The following is an 18232-nucleotide window of genomic DNA, read 5'->3' as shown; positions in this document are numbered from 1 at the left end:
TCTGTGCACTGATTAGCCACCCTGGCTCCACCTCCAGCGATGGCTTCTACCTGGATGGTTCATAAGCCTGAACTCATTTGGAATGAGCCAACCTGGACTACCTACCCAAGATAAAAGAGTTTTTGTTTGTTTGTATGTTTGTTTTTAACGACATGCTTTTGTGTCTTTAGGGGACAGAGGCTGAGAGTCCCGACACTGAACACCCAGAAGAGCCAGCAAAGACCACCTGAGCAGAAAGGGCTCTGTGTCTACCCAATCATCTCCTTAGCGGCACACTGACGGTGGCCAATCCCCAACAGACGACACTCAACTATCCCAAGAGCATTAAACTATAATGAAAAGTATTTTTTTAATAAAGACTACACAATACATTAGGACAAACAGTTTCAACAGACTCTCCCTCAGCAGGCGAGCCAGGTTCCAAGTATTCACAAGTGAGATTCTATGGAAGACTCAGGTCCTGTGCCTGTAAAACAGGAGCACGAGCTCCGACCTCCGAGGGCTGATGAGCCGAAGAGCGTGACTCTGCCAATTTCCAGAAATGGAGAAGCCCCACTCCAACCACCACTATAAAAAAAAAAAACCGTCATTGGGAGACAAAGTTCTGTCTCCCTATCAACAACAGGAAGTACAAGCACCAAGGGAAGAAATGTGAAAGAGAACTGCCATGTGCCACCTCAGCAGCCTTCCTCCACATGGGAGCAGCTTCCTTGCTGGGCCACTGCCCACGTGAACGTGACCATATCTCCTCTCTCTGCCCCCATAAACTATAGAGATCTTCTAGTTGCCCTCCCCTCCTCCCCCATCTGTCCTGCCCCACCTCCTCCATCCACTTCCCAGTTCCTGTACCCACCCCGACAATGTCCTCAACCTCTGTCCTGCTGTCCCCCCAGTACACCCCACTGTTGAGCTGGGCTCGTGCCATCCCTACCTCACGTTGTCATGTCTCTGGATGTAGATCTTGTGAAAAATTCTCTCAGGGGGCTTCAGAAAGTCTTCCTTCATCTCCATGGCGACATTCCGGGGCAAGAGGCTCATGAGCAACCGCTCCTGAATAGGAGAGACATCCTTTGTCAGACAGCAAGGACTCCCCCCTCCCATTCCTGCCGGCCTAGGAAAGAAGCTGCCGTAAGTGGGGGCCTAGAAACCCAGGTCAGGCAAGCCAACACATGTCCATGCCTGCAGACACTGCCCAGTCCCCCCAGAGCCCTCTGGACTGATGCTAAAACATGGAATACTACTGAGTAAGTGAATGACTCCAAAAGGCCAGGTCCTAGACACACGTGCATTCCTTGCACTCAACTTGAGCCCAGCAAATGCCACTATCCCCAGCCGAGGCCCCACTAGGTGCCTCTCCCTTCCCTTCTGCTATTCTAAACTGGATCCAGAAATAGTCTTCAAGATTGGCTTATAGTAAGTCTGTCTTCCCGGGGCACACAAAGACTCCTCGTGACACAAAGAAAAGGCCTCGGGGACAAGCTTCGTCATTGTCTTCTTGTGTCTCCGTGAGCGGGGTAAGGTTAGCATCTTTTCCTCTCTCCAAGAGAAGAGAATTAACTTATGGTTTTTGTTGTTGGTTTTTATTTTCAGGAAGGGATGAGGCACACTGGAGAACCCATCCCTTCACCCTCCCGGGGCCTTTGTTTCCTGCCTGGCTGCACAGTGTGACTTCAACTCTGTCTCTCATCTTCCAGATATGACCTTCCCTGACCTGAGCACTGGCTTGTTCTGCCCTGTCAGGCTTGTGTTGCTGTGTGCGAGATCTGACATATAAAGGGCCCTATTTTCCCTCCGGCCTCGCATGTCCTATCCCGTGTTGCCTTGCAAAGGAAGACAAAAAAAAAAAAAAAAAAAAAATGGCCTTTACATCGCAAGAATTGGAAAGAACATCCTACTGACGAGAGAGGATGAGGTTGAAGGAGGAGACTCAATGCCTCCTCTGATATGCTGCAGGCTCTTCCCCCGGGCCCTGACTTGTCCGCTGTCCTGGCCATCCTCCCTCTGGGGAGCTTCAGCAGTCATACCCATGGGATACACTTCTTCCCTGCCATTCTCTCAGTCTCTCCTGGACCGTGGCCCACGGTGACTGTGAGAGGCCGCTTCTCTGACTGGAGGCAGTGGCAACCGTGGGTGACTTTCCCAAGGACCTGAGCCTCTGTCCACAGAGCCCATCAGGGCAACAACTAAGGGGGCAGCCACAGTCCCTGAGAGCCTAGTGACTCCGGGAAGTTGTGTAAGGGCTTCACTCTCCTTCTCTTCCACACCACGGACCACAGTGAGTGTGCACAGAGCACACTGGGCACACTGAGGAAGCTGCTAACATACGCAAGCATAAGGAAGAAGAAAGCCAGGCACAGCAGTGGAGCATGGCTAGGGCTAAACCTGTGCATCAGAGAGAAGCCACCAGGGTCCAGTCCCCAGAGCCATATGTATAAGCAAGGTCTGGTGCTATACTGAGGACCTACCCACACCATCTCACACTACAGTCCACATGCATCTCCTTGCTAGATGGGCCCAGACATACAGGAAGGGAGGCTGTAGAAGGCAGGACTACCTGCTTGAAAGTTGTGTCACAGAGAAAGAGGACACTGCCCAGGTCACACTCTCAGGGACAGAAAGGCATCGTGCGTGCAGAATGGAAGGCGTGGCGCATGACAAGGAGGCACCAGGTCCCTTCCTATACTATAGGCCTCTAGGGAGGCTGCAGGCAAAGATGAGGCCCTTAAAGGTAGGCAACTGTCAGCCCTGAGCTACGCTGGGCTGAAGGGACATCCCCGGGGGAAGGGGCAGGATTCGTTGAGATGTCAGAAATCAACAATGCATCAATGAATGTTACAGCCATGAGAGTCCAAAGCACAGGCCGAGTGGGAACACAAAGACAGCTGCACACTCGGAAGGCCACAGGGAAAGGCCACAGGGAAAGGCCACCAGAAAGGAATGGGCAGATTCTGTGCCCTTCAGAGCAACCTCATGGGCATGGAGGAAATGGAGGATTCCTTGTTGCTGATGAGGGAGAGGCAGGCTCTGGAGGCAGCACCTAGGCAGCCTGGGAGATCCACACAGGAGTCCCCTCCCCAAGTCTTGAACCCAAATCCTAGCACAGCCTCCTCGGTGTCATCGTGGAAATACATGGTGGAAAACACACAACTGCAACTGGGATCATGGGCCGTGGCTTGGGCCTTGCCCTTGCATGGCTTATCATTCAGTGAGAGGTCAGTGCTCCCACAAGGCACCCCCACATCACCCCAGCACTCAGCTTGCTGCCTCCCATATATGTCACTAATCAGCAACTCCTAAAAGTGTGAAAGTGAAAGTGAAATAGAGCCAGGAAAACTCTATCCTGCACCCAGAACCCACTCAGAGCTTCTTTCACAATGAACATCTTCCCCCACCCCTCCTGGCAGCCCCGCAACACTCTCACCTTAAGCCTCAGGGAGGCCTTAGGCCGTTGCATCACTGCCTTTCCATTGCCATCAGAACAAGGAAATGGAATTGGAGGGCAAAGGGTTGGAGCAGTCAGACAGAGGGAGATTGCCCTCCAGGGAGCTGGGGTGCACTGGAGCCATAGGTGCCAACGCAGAGGGAAGACAAAAAGGTTGCTGGACCCAGCACGCAGGCCCCTAGCCCTAGAGTAGGACCCTGAAGCCATTCACATGAAAGACTTGACCATGGCGCAGTCACTGTAAGATGTAGCTATGGCAGTCAGTGGTCAGCTGACGGTCCCATTATCCTTGCTCTACCACTGGCATCATTTATATCAGTATTCCTGGTTACCAGGGTTTCCCAGACTCCCAAGCTGGTAGATGTGGGTAAGAAGATATGATTCTGATGCAGAATAAATCTCCTATGATAAAGTAGCCCATTCACATTATAAAGACAGAATTGCTATCTTACATTAATTTCTGATCTCAAAGCCAACCCTGAAGACCCAACACACCCAACATCAGGCCAGGTTATGACAGAAAGAAAAAAAAAAAAAACTAACAAATGAGATAAGAGCAAAGGCAGAAACCAAATAGATGAAAGCTACTGTCAATGTGAACCATACAAAGTGTCACAGTATCCCATGAAAACTATATTGAAACCTCAATGCGTGTACCTTGCTTATGACCTACTATTTCATGTTGCTCTCAATAAAAATTAGATACTTACTTTAGTGTGTGTGTGTGTGTGCGCGCGCGCGCGCGCGCATGCGTGCGCGCACACGCGCATTATGTGCGGAGGCAAGAGGCCAGTAATGTGCTTTCTTTGATTATTCTCCACTCATCTCTGAGCCCAGCATTAACCAATGGCAAGACTAGCTGGCGAATGAGCTCTAGAGATCCCCCTGTCTACTCCCCAGTCCCCGTTGCCAGGGTTACAGAGGCACTGGACCACACCCACCTTTCTTACATGGGTGCTATGAATCCAAACTCAGATCTCCACGCTTGTGAAGCAGGCACCTTATCAACTGCATCTTCAATCCATCCCCAAATCAGATTCTTACAGGGTTATAAGGGCTTTGTTTCTGGGGAAACAGAGAAGGATTTCTCCCTGTTTCACTAAGGGGACACCCCACCTCTATCGTCATGAGATCGAAAGCTGGAAGGAAGAAGGCACAGATCGCCGGCCAAGACGTGCCATGGAATGAGTTCTCCGGCCTTTGTGTTCCTTGTGTGTCCCACACACAGAGCTGGGAAATAAGAAACTAGGGATGGCATTGTGCACAAACCAAAAGAAAGACCAACAAAAGCTGCCCTCTCTAGATGAGCCCAGAACATGGCAGCTCTCAAGACAAAACCTTTGGATGTTAAGTGTGCTGCTCCAGGCCAAAGACGTGGAAAACTCTATGCCCTGATCCACTCCTTATGGCCAAAGTTAAGCACCATGGCTAGACCTCCACCTTAATATGGGATGGTGTCAGAGAAGGCCAGTCACCTGACACTATCAATACATCTCCTCTTCCCCCACCAGTGTGATGTCACAGGAAAGCAGCTCAACATAAGACCCAAATAAAATAGAGCTTTATACAATATAATCTAGATGTCTGGATCCAGGGGGACATTCTAATACCAAACCTAGGAAACATGCAGTCAATGTTCAGTGAACAAAGACAACCAATACATGTTGACATCAAGAGGACAGATGCTAGAATAACGAGAAAACACTCTGAAGCAGTCCATGGCAAGGATTAGAGAGAGGCCAGACAACGGCTCAGTAGGTAAAGGTCTCACTGCACAAGATTGAAGATCAGAGCTCACATTCTAGTACCCACTGAAATGATAGGCATGACGGCATGCATCTCTGAGCCCAGTAGTGTGAGGGGTAGGGACGGGAGGGGCAGGAAACAGATTCCCCTACCCCCATAAGGGAGGGTCCTCTGGCTATCCAGAGCTCCAGGTTGAAGGAGAGAGCCTGTCTTAAAAAATAAAGGAAACCTGATTTTAGACAGAGTCCAGAAATACACATTAGAGGAAAGAGTGAATCTTTAACAAATGGTGCTGACCAAACAGAGTACCCACATGGTCAGGAATGAAACTGGATCGTTATCTCTAGCCCTGTATAACGTTCAACTCCAAATGGACCAAGGACTGCTGCATAAGACAAGATAGAGTAAAAACTAGGGAGTGCACCGCAGCTTATGTGCACAGGAAAGGACTTTATGAACAGGCCTGGACTGGTATGGACTGGTATGGGACCAACAACTGACAAATGAGCTCCTGAAACTAAAGGCTTCTGTAGAGCAAAGGACACCATGATTCATGTGAAGAGCCGGCTACAGGATGGGAAAATTTTTTTACCAGCTCTACATCTAACAAAAATTAATACTTTGAATATTTAAAAAAGTAAAAATAAACAAAAAACTATATACAAAAAAAATGAATAAAAAGCAAGGAATAAAACAGAGTTGTCAAAATAAAAATACAAAAGGCTAAGAAATACATTTTTTAAGTGTTCAACACCCTTAGCCGTAAGATTAGTGCAAACTGAAAATTACTCTCAGATATCATCTTAGCAAAGCTGGAATGGCTTAGATTAAAAACCAAATTATAACAAATTCTGACATGGAAGAGGGAAAGAAGAACACAGACTGGTGGGGCATAAACTAACACAGCCGCTATGGAAATCCATGCGGATGCTTAAAAAATGGATCTACCATATGATCCAGCTATACCACTCCTGGGCATAGTCTCAAAGATGCTAATATCCTCCTACAGTGATGCTTGCCCACCCGTGTTCATTGCTGCTGTACTCACAATAGCCAGGAAATGGGAACAGCCCAGACTTCCACCAATTAGTGAATGGGTAATGAAAATGTGGCACGTATACAGAATGGAATGCTATTCAACTATAAAGAAAAAGTGAAATTACAAAGTTCCCAGGCCAATCGATGGAGCTGGAAATAATCTTTCTAAATGAGTTAGCTGAGGTCTAGAAAGGCAAATGCCATGTGTTCGCTCTCATATATAGACGCTAGCTTTAAATCTTAAGAAATGTGTGTCGAAATTGGAATGCTTGCAGAAGTACAAAAAGAAGTAGTAGATTTCTAGGGAGAGGGGCAAAAAGGAGGATGGAGAATACTGGTGCAGAAAGGGTTAAATGGTGGGGGAGGGGCACAGTAGAAAAGGGAGTAAGGGGACGTATAACTAACACTAAAGTCCTTTGAAAAGACCATAGAGAAACCTGCTACTGTAGACAGTTCTGAAAATATACGCATATATGAATAGTTTAAAGGAAGTTACCCTATATCAGAGAAAAGACACCTCTCCTAGACATTATGGGCAATCAAAGAAGAGCCCAGTGCCAGCAATAGGATGATTCTTTTCAAGTTTCAGGGTCAATGGGGTTCCATAGATACCCCCCAAAACATTACAGGCTAACATTTTTTATATTCTTGTTGAAGATTGCGCACACTTGCATTGTAGGACGTGAAAAAAAAAAAAAATCAAAGTGGTCCTGACCTGAAATTTTCATCCTCCGTGCTACCAGGGGAGGAAGACAATCAACAGTCTTACCCAGCTTTGAGCCCTGAAAGATACAATAATGACTGACTGGCCTGACAAGATGTGCCCACTGGTACAACAGTGGCATGGCTGCTTTGGGAGTAACCAACTATTTTCTGTTTGTATTTAAAGACTGTTTCACAAGGCAAAACTCATGTCTGGTATCATTAACTAGGCCAAGAGCCTGTGATTAGTAAATACTAGGCCTTAGGGGAGAAGTTACCCCTGTTTGGTCAATGAACACAGCATTAAACTGCCCCCCAAGTGCTTATTTTTATACTCATCGACAGGCGCCTCTCTCAACCTTCATCAAACAGGCCTACCTTTGAAGCACATGGTTATGATTGCAGAGATCCATAACTGGTCAGCATGCAGGCACTAAGACTGCAGAATTCTCAGCCCTAAATGAGGCATCTATATCACATCCCTTCCCTTCAAGACTCGAGGAATCATCAAAAGGAGGCAGAAAGACCGTAGGGCCAGAGGGAGTAGATGACTACAGAGAAATAGTGTTTTCTGGACATGAGAGAGTATTACACACGTGAACGCACAGGTGCCACGCTTACATACACATGACCGACACAGGGTCAAGCCAACTAAACTCCCAGCACTTATGAAGTCCCACCCTTACCTGAGGAAGTACTGGCAATTGATGGCTGCTGAGGGAGCAAGGGTCAATATTCTTCAGTGATGTGGACTGAAGACTACCCATGCTCCCGTAGACAGCCCTACATCCGTGCACATGCCAGCTGCACTGAACTCAGTGCAAACAAAAGCGATACAAAGAAAGTACATAGAGCTGGGAGGAACAGGGGTGATGCAGATAGGGAAGGGGTTGGAGATGAAGAAATGAGATTGATAATTTGCTTTTTTAAACATAAAATATTAAAAATGGAGAACAATAGAGGAAAGACACACTAATCTCTGGCCTCCACATGCACCCACACAGATGTGTGCCACACACATACACATGTGCATAAGCATACCAAAAAAAAAAAAAAAGGAAAACAGGTTCCAAGACTTCTTAGCAAGATGTTTGCAATTTCCAACACATGAATTATGTATCCTACCGAATGAGTTCTAACCCAAGAAGACATTGCTAGCTCAGTACTCAAATATCAATGCTACATTCCATAACAACAGGATAAGGAATAACAGCAATTTGTTAAAGCTATTTTTTTTTTTTACAAAACTGTGCTTGTTTCTCTGCTTCTCTCTTAACCCAGCGATCACACAAATAATTGAGACTCTTTTATATTTGTTTGCTAATAAGCTTCACAGCACAAGAACTGAGCAGTTATTACTCTATTCTTAACCCTCTAAGCTAATCTGGCTTCCTCCTAGCGTGCATCTCAGTGATACTTGCACTTGGTAACTTTTCCTGTTCCAGCTCCAGAACAAACAAATGAGTTCAGAGAGTCACAACAGACAAGCCAGCACTCAAGATCCTACTGCGTTTCCATAGAGTGGCAACGACCACGTGTTCACACACCAACCACTACGCTGCTCCCACGTGCTCAAAAGTGAAATGCCACGATGGGCATCTAATCTTAAGAGTATAAAGTTTGAGTCCTGAAAATCATGGCACTGAGTAAAGGATCAAAGAAGAGCTAAATCATCTTCATTCAGGGACACGAGTCTCAGTCCTGTAAGGATGCAAATCCTCTCTAGACGATACCCCAAACTTGATTAAAGTCCAAACCATGTTTTTAGTAAACAATGATATGAATAGCAGAAAGAGTAGTAACAGCTAACATTTGAAAAAGGACCAAGAGGTGGAAAGAGTTACCCTACCCAATCCCAAGACTTACCACAAAGCAACAATACTCAAGATAATGTGGAGGAAAGGTGAATACCGAGGATGGTAGGATAATATAAAACCCAGAAGTAGACCTACACAAATGTACCCAGATTTGTTTTTTACAAAAATCCAACAAAGATGATGTTTTCAATAAACCACAAATCAACTGGACAGCCATACCATAACCAAGAAAGAAACCTTAACCACGCCCTCACACTTTGTTTAAATAGCACCTTGAAATACATGTCACAGATTTATCTATTAACTCTAAAACTGTAAATCTGTTAGAAACACAGAGGCTAGCTTCAGGAATTAGGGCTAGCTCAGCATTTTTAGACTTGACTTAGAGCAATAAAAAGAAACTTTGATCTAGCCAACAACCTGAATGGGCCCATAAAACAAAACAAAACAAACAAACAAACAAAAAACAAATGATAAACTGAATCTCATCAAAATGTAAAATGTTTCCTCACTAGCAAACAAAACAAAACAAAAAATCTTCTAAGACAATGAGATGACAAGACACAGGATGAGAGAAAAAACTTGCAAGTCATATCACAATAAGGACCCAGCTGCTAGCACATTCAGAGCTTCCGGTTCTGTGTTGCAATCATTTGGAGAACAGTTTTGCTATATCTCAATATTTTTGCAAATACCATATGCCCCGGTGCTATTTCTAGGCATTCAGTCCAGAGAAATTAATATTTATACTTATATGAAAACATACATGGTGTTCAAAACAGCTTTATTCATAGTCATCCTAAATTGGGAGCTACCAGGCTGTCCTTCATAGACAGAGTGGTTAAACACACTGAGATAGTAGCCACACTGTGGACTACCATCAGCAATTAGAAATGAACGACTGATATATTCAGCAACCTGTATGAATTTCCAGGGAATTATGCTAAGTAGAAAAAAGCCCATAAACTAGATGTTACAAATTTATAGATATTAAAACTTTATGGCTCACGGCACCCACTTAAGACTGGAGGTGGGTGTGGCTCTGGCGGGGCCATGAGTGGGGTCCTTGTGCCTTGTAGCTAGATGTTCTCACTGTGACACAGTACCAGGTCAGTAAGACGGTACCAGTGGGAAACAAGATTTCTGTCTTCTGTCTCTAGTGCACGTGGACCCTCAATCATTGAAAAATAAAAAATAAACCAAAACAGGGCTGAGAGATGGCTCAGTGGCAAAGAGTGCTTGTTGCTCTTGTAGAAGAACCAAGTTCTGTCCCTAGCACCCACAAACTGGCTCACAGCCATCTGTACCTACAATTCTGGGGGATCCAGTGTGCTCTTCTGACTTCTGCAGGCACCAGGTACACAGGTGGTGCCCAAACACACATGCAAGCAAAACTCTCATTATAATAAAATAAGATAAACCAGATTTGGCTGGGCGTGGTGTCACATGCCTTTAATCCCAGACTAGGGAGGCAGAGGCAGGCAGATCGCTGTGAATTCGAGGCCAATCTGGTCTACAAAGTGAGTCTAGGACAGCCGAGGCTACACAGAAAAACCCTGTCTCGAACCCCCCCCCAAATAAATAAATAAACCAGATTCTAACATGGAGGAAATAGTGCCTTTTACATATTCCTGGTGGGAACAGGGAATGCTCAGGCATTCTGAAAAACATTTTGGCAGCCCCTCAAAATGTTATAGTTACCCTGCGGCCAAAAATTCCATTCCTAGAATTCCCCTACCACTTTCCCAAGAGAAATAAAAAGGTTTAGACCTTTACACACAGGTCTAAACAATTTTCATAGCACTAATATTTACAATACAACAGAAGCATGGAAGCAGCCCAAGTATTTGTCAAATGTTGAGTGAATAAACTAAATGGCCAGGCATAGTGCCACACACCTGTAATCTGAGCTCTAGGAGGTTGAGGCAGGAGGATCAGGAGTTCAAGGTCAGCCTTGGCTATATAGTGAGTTCAAGGTCAGCCTGAGCTACCTAAGACCCTAGCTCACTTTTTTAATTAAATTAAAATGTGGTTCATTCTCCCATTCCTTCCCACTAAAATGTGGTTCATTCATACACTGGCATAGTCCTGGGCCCATGAGAAAGAATGAAGTACAGGTGAGACATAACCCACTGGATAGACCTTGAAAGCCTCATACTTGGGGAAGTAGACATTCACTACGTATCACATACTATATGACTCTATTCCAGGATAACTAAAGCCATAAAGGCAGAAAGCGTATTTACGTCTAGGGGAGGAACAGGTGGGCTATAACAGGCATGGCTGCTAATGGAGAGAAAGTTGCTTTGAGAAACAAGAAAAATCCAAAACTAAGTTCTATTATAATTCTACACAAACACTATTGAGGTTAATTCATTTCATATTAAATGCACATGTCAAATAAAGTTAATATAAGGTTAAGATTATGTATAAATATATTAAATAAAATTAACATGTAGCATTGAGACATAATTCTATACAGTGAAAATAAGTGTGTAAATTAAAAAAAAAAGCATTTAATTGCTCTAAACAAATGGCCATGGTTTGCCAAATAGCAGGTGCAGTGATTTGAGAACTATACTGAGAACAGATCAGCCTATTTAAAATGCTGCCCTGGGCCTGGGGTTGTAGCTCAGTGGGAATGATGTTTACCTAGTAGAGCCCTGGCTTTTGTCCTCAGGACCACACAAAGCTGGGTGTGTAGCACAGGCCCTAAGGAGGTGGAGGCAGGAGGGTGCCAAGTTCAAGGTTATCCTCAACTACATAGCAAGTTTAAAGGTCAGCCCGGTATACACGAGACCCTGTCTCAATAAAAAATAAGTTAATTAAATTAAACTGAAACCCAAACTATATTATTTAAAAGAAAGTATCCTTTTTTTTCTTGATAATTTTTCTCGCACACCAAGAACTCAATTGCTCCATTTACCTTGTTAGGATAACAAATTGAGTGTGCTTTAAATAGCTACACGTTTCTGGAGGGTTCTGATTTAGCAGTGGCACCCGAGGAACAATTAGATTCCTTAGGGAGCACCCACTACATCTCAGAAGGGAAGCCGGGCTCAGGACTGCCTTCCTAGGTGGGTTGTGGGGGCAGCTGTAATGAAGACCCAGGAGACTATGGTGACCTTCAGATGCCACTTGTCCCGTGCTCTCCAGCTGTTACAGGTAGAAACTGCAGGAGCGTGCTCCAGGGGATGGCTGGAAGCCCACAGCTCGCTTGAAGCTGGAGGGGAGGTGATGCTGGAGGCAAGAGGCAGACGCAGAGGAATAAGAAGCGTGGACCCTTCCCTGCCCTGCTGAGACTCTAGGTAAGAGAAATATAGGAGATGATGGGGAAATAGAAGGATCCAGAGGGTTCTGGAAACCTACAAGAAGAGCATCGTGACGGGTGGATCGGGGCCCGGGGTCTGCTCAAAGTATTGCACCATCCAAGGACAATACAAGTAGTAAACATCAAACCCCTACTCTAGCCAATGGACAGGACATTCACAACAGTTATGTGGAGAGCGGGGACTGACTCTGCCATGAACTCTGGTGCTCCATATTTGACCACCTCCCCTTGGTAGGGAGGCCTGGTGGCACTCAAAGAAAGAATAAGCAGGCTACCAAGATGAGACTTGATAGCCTATGACCATATAGTGGGGGAGGAGGTCCCCCTCGGTCATAGACCTAGGGGAGGGGAATAGGGTGAAAGTGGGAGAGAGGGAGGAACAGGAGGATACAAGTGATGGGATTAACAACTGAGTTGTAATCTGAGTAAATTAATTAAATAATAATAAAAAGGAGCACATAAAAAATGAAATAAAAATCTGAAAAAAAAAAGTGTGGACTCTCCATCAGAGGACGCAGCTTCTCTGTCAGTACAGGTAGGCAGCACAAGGCCCATCTTCCCCTTCCGTGATCTCTCATGCTGGGCACTTGGCCTTCGGTCCACTACACTTCAGGGAGTCTCTTGAGCTAGATGGTCATAAGCCAGGACAGTGGCCACCCAGGTGCTCAAGGCCTGCCCACATTCCACACACATCCTATGACTGGGCTTGGCTTTCCCCTCCTTGGTCTACTCAGAGACCTGTTGAATTCTACAACTGGTCTTCATGGCTATAGCAGCCAGCTAGTGCCCTCCACACTGCCTCGGGCCTGGTAGGCATCTACAGCAGCTATGCTCTACCTGCCCCCATGAGTTGAGGCCAAGCCCATCCCTTCTCTTCACAGCAACTCCAGGTTAGACTCTGACATCTGCAAGTCAGGGTCCATCTCCCACTAATCTCACCCTTACCATCTCAGGTTCACTGCTAAGGTCATCAGCCTGGTCATGGGATCTGAAAGCAGAGGGGACATAGGAGACAAAGGAGACCAGAAGAAGAGACCCCTCCCCCATTGTCATGTCCCAGCCCATTTCTTAGAAAGGACCACTCTGTGGGACAGTAAAATCCGCCGCACTAACTAAAACCAGGAGCAAACAGGAAACATCTAGACTCGTTCTCTCTGAAGACATGGAGTGCTGAGAATGCCTGCTTCCCCCGGTATGGATGGCTCACCCCTAGAATGACCACTGAGCGCATGCAACATGGCTGGCTAAGATGAAGACCTGACCCCAACTATCCTGAAGGGAAACCCACGCCAGAGGTAGTGCATCCCAAGCCAGGCATAGCTAACAAGCTGAACACAGCCACTACAAGTCAGAGTGAGTGGAAAGCCTGCTTGGAATCGGCTCCTGAGGCTGCTAGGAAGCCCTGGTCAGAATCTGAGGGATGGGCCAGAACCAGCAGGGAGAGGCCAATCATCAGCCCAGGCTATTTCTCTGCCAGCGCCATGGAAGCCTAAGCTTGCTTCCTCTCTCTGTGACTGACGTTCTGGAGGAGAAAGACAGGTACCCTCCGTCATTGGGTTCCACCTAGGCTCACAGCTAGGCACATATAGGCAACCACCCAGGCTCACAGTTACCCTTTTCCTCACTCTTGGATCATACTTGTGGCTTGTTCCTGGTGCACAGTGCGGATGGAACTATGGACAAGGTTCATAGGTAACCTCCCAACTCCTGGTGGCACGGTCGAAGATAAGCCTCTACAAAGCTGAGGGCCTCTACCATCTATATAAGAAGATATGGAAGCTACTACCTCTGAAACCTCAACATCATGGCAGCCTAAGCAAGGCCTGAATAAAACACCAGTTGGCATGCCAACATGCATGATGAAACTCTCACAAGGCCCCGTGCCTAGGTGAAGAGCTACAGGCAATTAATGACTGCTGAGAGGAAGAGATTTAGTCTTCCCCAGGGATGAGCTCCCTAGCTGATTACACAATAACATGTGAGCAGCACTAAATGGCCTCAGAAGGTTATAGTTACATATTTATACATATATGTAACAATAACGACTAAAGAAAAAGAAACAATGAAGGCGTTACATGAAAGTAGGAGGCTTGGAGATAGGAAAGGGAAACCTTGGGGCATTGTGGAGGGACATTGATAATAGGGATTGAAAATCATCAAAATATACACGTGTATGAGACACCATAACGAAATCCATCATTTTGTACAATTAGCAAATGCTAATTAAAATGAAAATGCAAAAGGATCTAATTTTTTTTAAAAAGGATGTGATAACTGTATTTTTTGGACTTCCCCTCACCCACCCAGAAGTGGGGTGGAAATTAGGGTGTGCCTTATGATCCAATTGCTGTTTTTACTGTTTTTCTTGATTTACTGCTCTAAAAACTGGGTGCATCTTATAGTCAGGTACATCTTATAGTACAAAAAATATGGTAAGTTGAAACAAAGTCACTGGGGTGGGTCCTACTAGACTCTAACTGGCGGCCTTTGAAGAGATTTGGGCACACAAGACAGCAGAGTTGTACACACAGACGGTCAGCCTCCACAGATGGACAGCCACAGCAGGACACAGCTGGGAGGCGGCTATCCTCAAGCCTGGAGAGAGCCCCCAGAGTCTCCATGTTGGATATTTCTGGCCTCTAAAACTAAAAGAATGGAGTTCCGATCCCTACCATCAGGTCAGGGCGTGACTTCATCCTGTGGTGGCTCCAGTCCACCTGCTGTTCCTTTTGCCTAAGCCTAGTCAGATGGCAGACATTCCCAGAATCCATGTTGCCCAATCCTTATCCACCAGCTGTCTCTAGCTCCCATAACATGCATGTAACTGTACTGAACATAGCCAGGACTGGCTATCCAAACTCTGCAAGCCATACAGCAGACACTACCATAGCCACAGACCTGACCACTCCCTCCAGATCACCAGCTACCCACAGAACAGCAGACCCACTTTCTCACTCGCATGGCCAGAGGACCCAGTGGGGACCAAAGTCCCTTACTCATCAGACACACCAGGGTTCTACAATATGGTGTCAGTGGCTCCCACGCATGGGCACTATCAATGGGAGAACTAAGAGGAATAGCCTGTCCAGGGACAGCACATTGGTCAAAACCACCAACTGTCATGCCGATTTAAGGGAACCGAGGAACGAAACAGCTGAGTCAGTCACCTAAGGTCCATAGGAGCCTCCTGCAGTCCCTGGGCAATGCTGTGAAGCCTCCTGCCCACAGAGAGGCTCTACCCGGCACTGAACCCTTCCTGTCAATGCTGAGACCCACAAACAGTGGAGAAAAGCAAATGGATGACAATGAACCCTGTGGCTTCTGATGCCCAAATTCTGAAGCACATGGGGACAAACAGTGAAAGGAACACACTCTTGCCAGTGCACGGTCCAGCTAGACAGACATATAAACATATAGATTCATCTGCTAACCTGTGTCTGGGATTAGGGTATAGCTCAGTAGGAGAGCACTTACCCGGCATATGTAGTCCTGGGTTCAAGCCCCAGCCTTGCCTTATAGTCATAAAACACAATGTGATGATAGAACAATAAATAAAAGGATTCCTGGTCAGTGCTTGTAATTGCTGCGGGGTTTTTGGCTTTCTTTCTAGGATCACCTTTGGTTACTGATGCCTTTCTAGGAATGTGCCTGTTTTATGTATTGAGGTTTTCAAGTTCTCACAGGCATCAAGTGATCCCTGCGTGGCCCCGGCTCTATATTTTGGTCGGCTGTTTTGTCTGTAACTATCCTTCCCAGGCCTCCCAGCCCTCGTGGGTGTCTTTCTTGCTTGCTCCATCTCTCACAGGCTTTTTCTACTTCAAAGAGTGCACTTTGACACCTCTGTTGTAAAGCAGGACAAGCCTCAGAGCATTTCAACTCTGTTCTCTGTGAACAGGCTCCCTCTGAACAAGCTAAAAGTGACACAAAGAAGGGAGTGGCCACAGCTCCCTGGGGCAAGAGTTGCTCTGTTTGGCCAGGGCTCCGCCTTCACTTCTGCACTACTCTTTCCATATTATCCCTGAGTTGTTTAAAATCTCTGAGGCCAGGGTCTCAGGCTAGCCAAAAAGAATCGTCTTCACAGGCTGATGTGACAGAGGCCATTTTCCAGATGACTCGTAGTTTCAAAGGGGTTTAACTACCTGTTTTACCTATAGGATGAATAAATGTGTAGTAGACTTTCTAGTCCACGCAGATCCTGCAGGACAGGACTTCCCTTTGTTTTGACCCCTGTTTATTTAGTTGGGAATATGAGTCATTTACTACATCCAAAATGCCAGCCAAAGAATAAGCCGTATTGACCATTCAGACACTCCTACACACACACACAAACACACACACACATACACAGCCATACATGCACACTCCCATATACACATATTCTTAAATACACACATACAGTCTCCCCACCTCTCACACACACTTGCACACAACGCGCACACACATTCCCCAAAGAGGACTCAGAGAAGACAGAAATAGGCCCTAGCACATTCTTCCACGTGGGGCTGGAGCTTTCCAAAGACGCTGCTTCTCTGTTGAAGACTAAAGAGCACTGTGACTGGGGAACCAGAGTACTGCAGAACACGAGCCAAGATTTCTCTGGGTCATCAACCAGGCTCTTTAGAAAAGCAGCAACTTATCTCTAACCTTGGTATCTGGCCTAACGTTCTCGTGACTGTTAAGACAGCTTAGCTTCCCCAACCCCAAAGTGCTCTACAAGCATCTCAAACCTACAGAAAGACTTCTCCATTTGGCTGTTGCCTACGTACCTGCCAGTCCACAGCTGTACTTGTTTCTGACTCTCACTAGTTTCTGACTCTCTGCATGTGACGGAGCGTGCCATTCCACACTGAACCTCGTCTTTGCCTGGGTCATTCAAATTGGCCTCAAAATAAACTACCTTCTTACTTGATTTAAAGCAGAGTGAACTACATTCTGTTGACCGATGCAACGAAGGCCTCGCACCCTAAACTGCTGGGTGGAGACAAGCTTGGTAGCACTAGCAGAAGCATGACCAGCCAAGCCTTGCCACCAAAGGCACAGGTTCCTGGTGGCTGCATTTAACAGTCCTATTTCACGAGGCTGGGACAGAAAGCCATCCCAGGTAAGTACCGAATACCTCAAATGGTCTCAAATGACAAATTCTCACATGGCACCACCACCCGGGACACTCAGAGGTTCGTGCAAGGCGCAGGGCCAGCACACACTGCCAGCAGTTGGATAAGGAGAGCTATGGCAACAGGATCAAGGCGGCCAACGTGAAAACAGTGGAAAAGGAATATGGTCCTGTAGCCTGCACTGCAGCCCTGAGCAACTGTGCTGGGGCCACTAATGTCGCTGTAATTTCTGTCTGTTCCACACAAGTCCTTAGGACAAAATGACGGGGGCGGGGGCTCAGAGGGGAGGTGGTGGTGGCTGATGGAAGGACAGTCACATAGAGGTTTGTGTCTTAGAACAGCAGCCCAACACTCTGCCCTTTATAGACCCAGATGTCAGGATGAGCCACAGACAGGCCACATGGTCTCTTGAATACAGCACTGGCTTTGGGAACTGAGCCAAATCTTTTCCTTGCCAGAGTTACAGACTCCTCCCCAGGGAAGAAGAAGAAAACTGAGATCTCCAAACGCCTGGTAGTTCACCTCACTGCATCCAGAGTCTTGCCTGGGCACTGGCTCCTCACACACTCCATGTCTCCTACTTGTGCCAGGGACCTTGTTGTCCGGTCCTTGGGGCTCGCCGTGGGTGAAGACCCTCCCAATGCAGTTGCAGTGGTTCAAAACCAGTTCAGCCTCTGATTCTACTCTGAGCTGAGGCCACAGTTGGTCTTAAAACACTGTACTGCCTCACTGCTGCCTTTGCCTATGTTCCTCCGCCAAGGCTCCATCAGCTCAGACCTTCTAAACAATCTTCTACCATTTCCTACAGATGACACAGAACATCCTCATCCCCCACCCCCAGTTCCCCACCCTCACGCCCAACCCATATCCCCAACCCCAACCCCAACTCCCATTCCCCCAGGCCCACTGCCCCCAGAATTCCCTACTGGAGCCAAACTGCAAGCCTGGATCCCTCTCATAATCAAAGTGAATCCCAAATCACAAGGACCTGTAGGGCCTGCTAATTGCACTCCCCAGGGTGGCTGATGCTGTGGCCCCAGAA

At 46.7% G+C, this 18232-nt stretch overlaps 1 protein-coding gene across 1 annotated transcript in view; it reads right to left on the bottom strand.

Moving 5' to 3' along the window:
* The window catches only part of Adcy1 (adenylate cyclase 1), a 110162-nt gene that overhangs the window by 73449 nt on the left and 18481 nt on the right, over positions 1–18232 (bottom strand). Inside the window, exon 3 of the mRNA XM_051164937.1 lies at positions 932–1050. Coding sequence (XP_051020894.1) covers positions 932–1050 — 119 coding nt within the window. The remainder of the gene's footprint in view (positions 1–931; positions 1051–18232) is intronic.

The sequence above is a fragment of the Acomys russatus genome, chromosome 22, assembly GCF_903995435.1.
Source record: "Acomys russatus chromosome 22, mAcoRus1.1, whole genome shotgun sequence".
In the NCBI taxonomy this organism is placed as follows: domain Eukaryota; kingdom Metazoa; phylum Chordata; class Mammalia; order Rodentia; family Muridae; genus Acomys; species Acomys russatus.
This window is presented reverse-complemented; position numbering and strand designations above follow the sequence as displayed.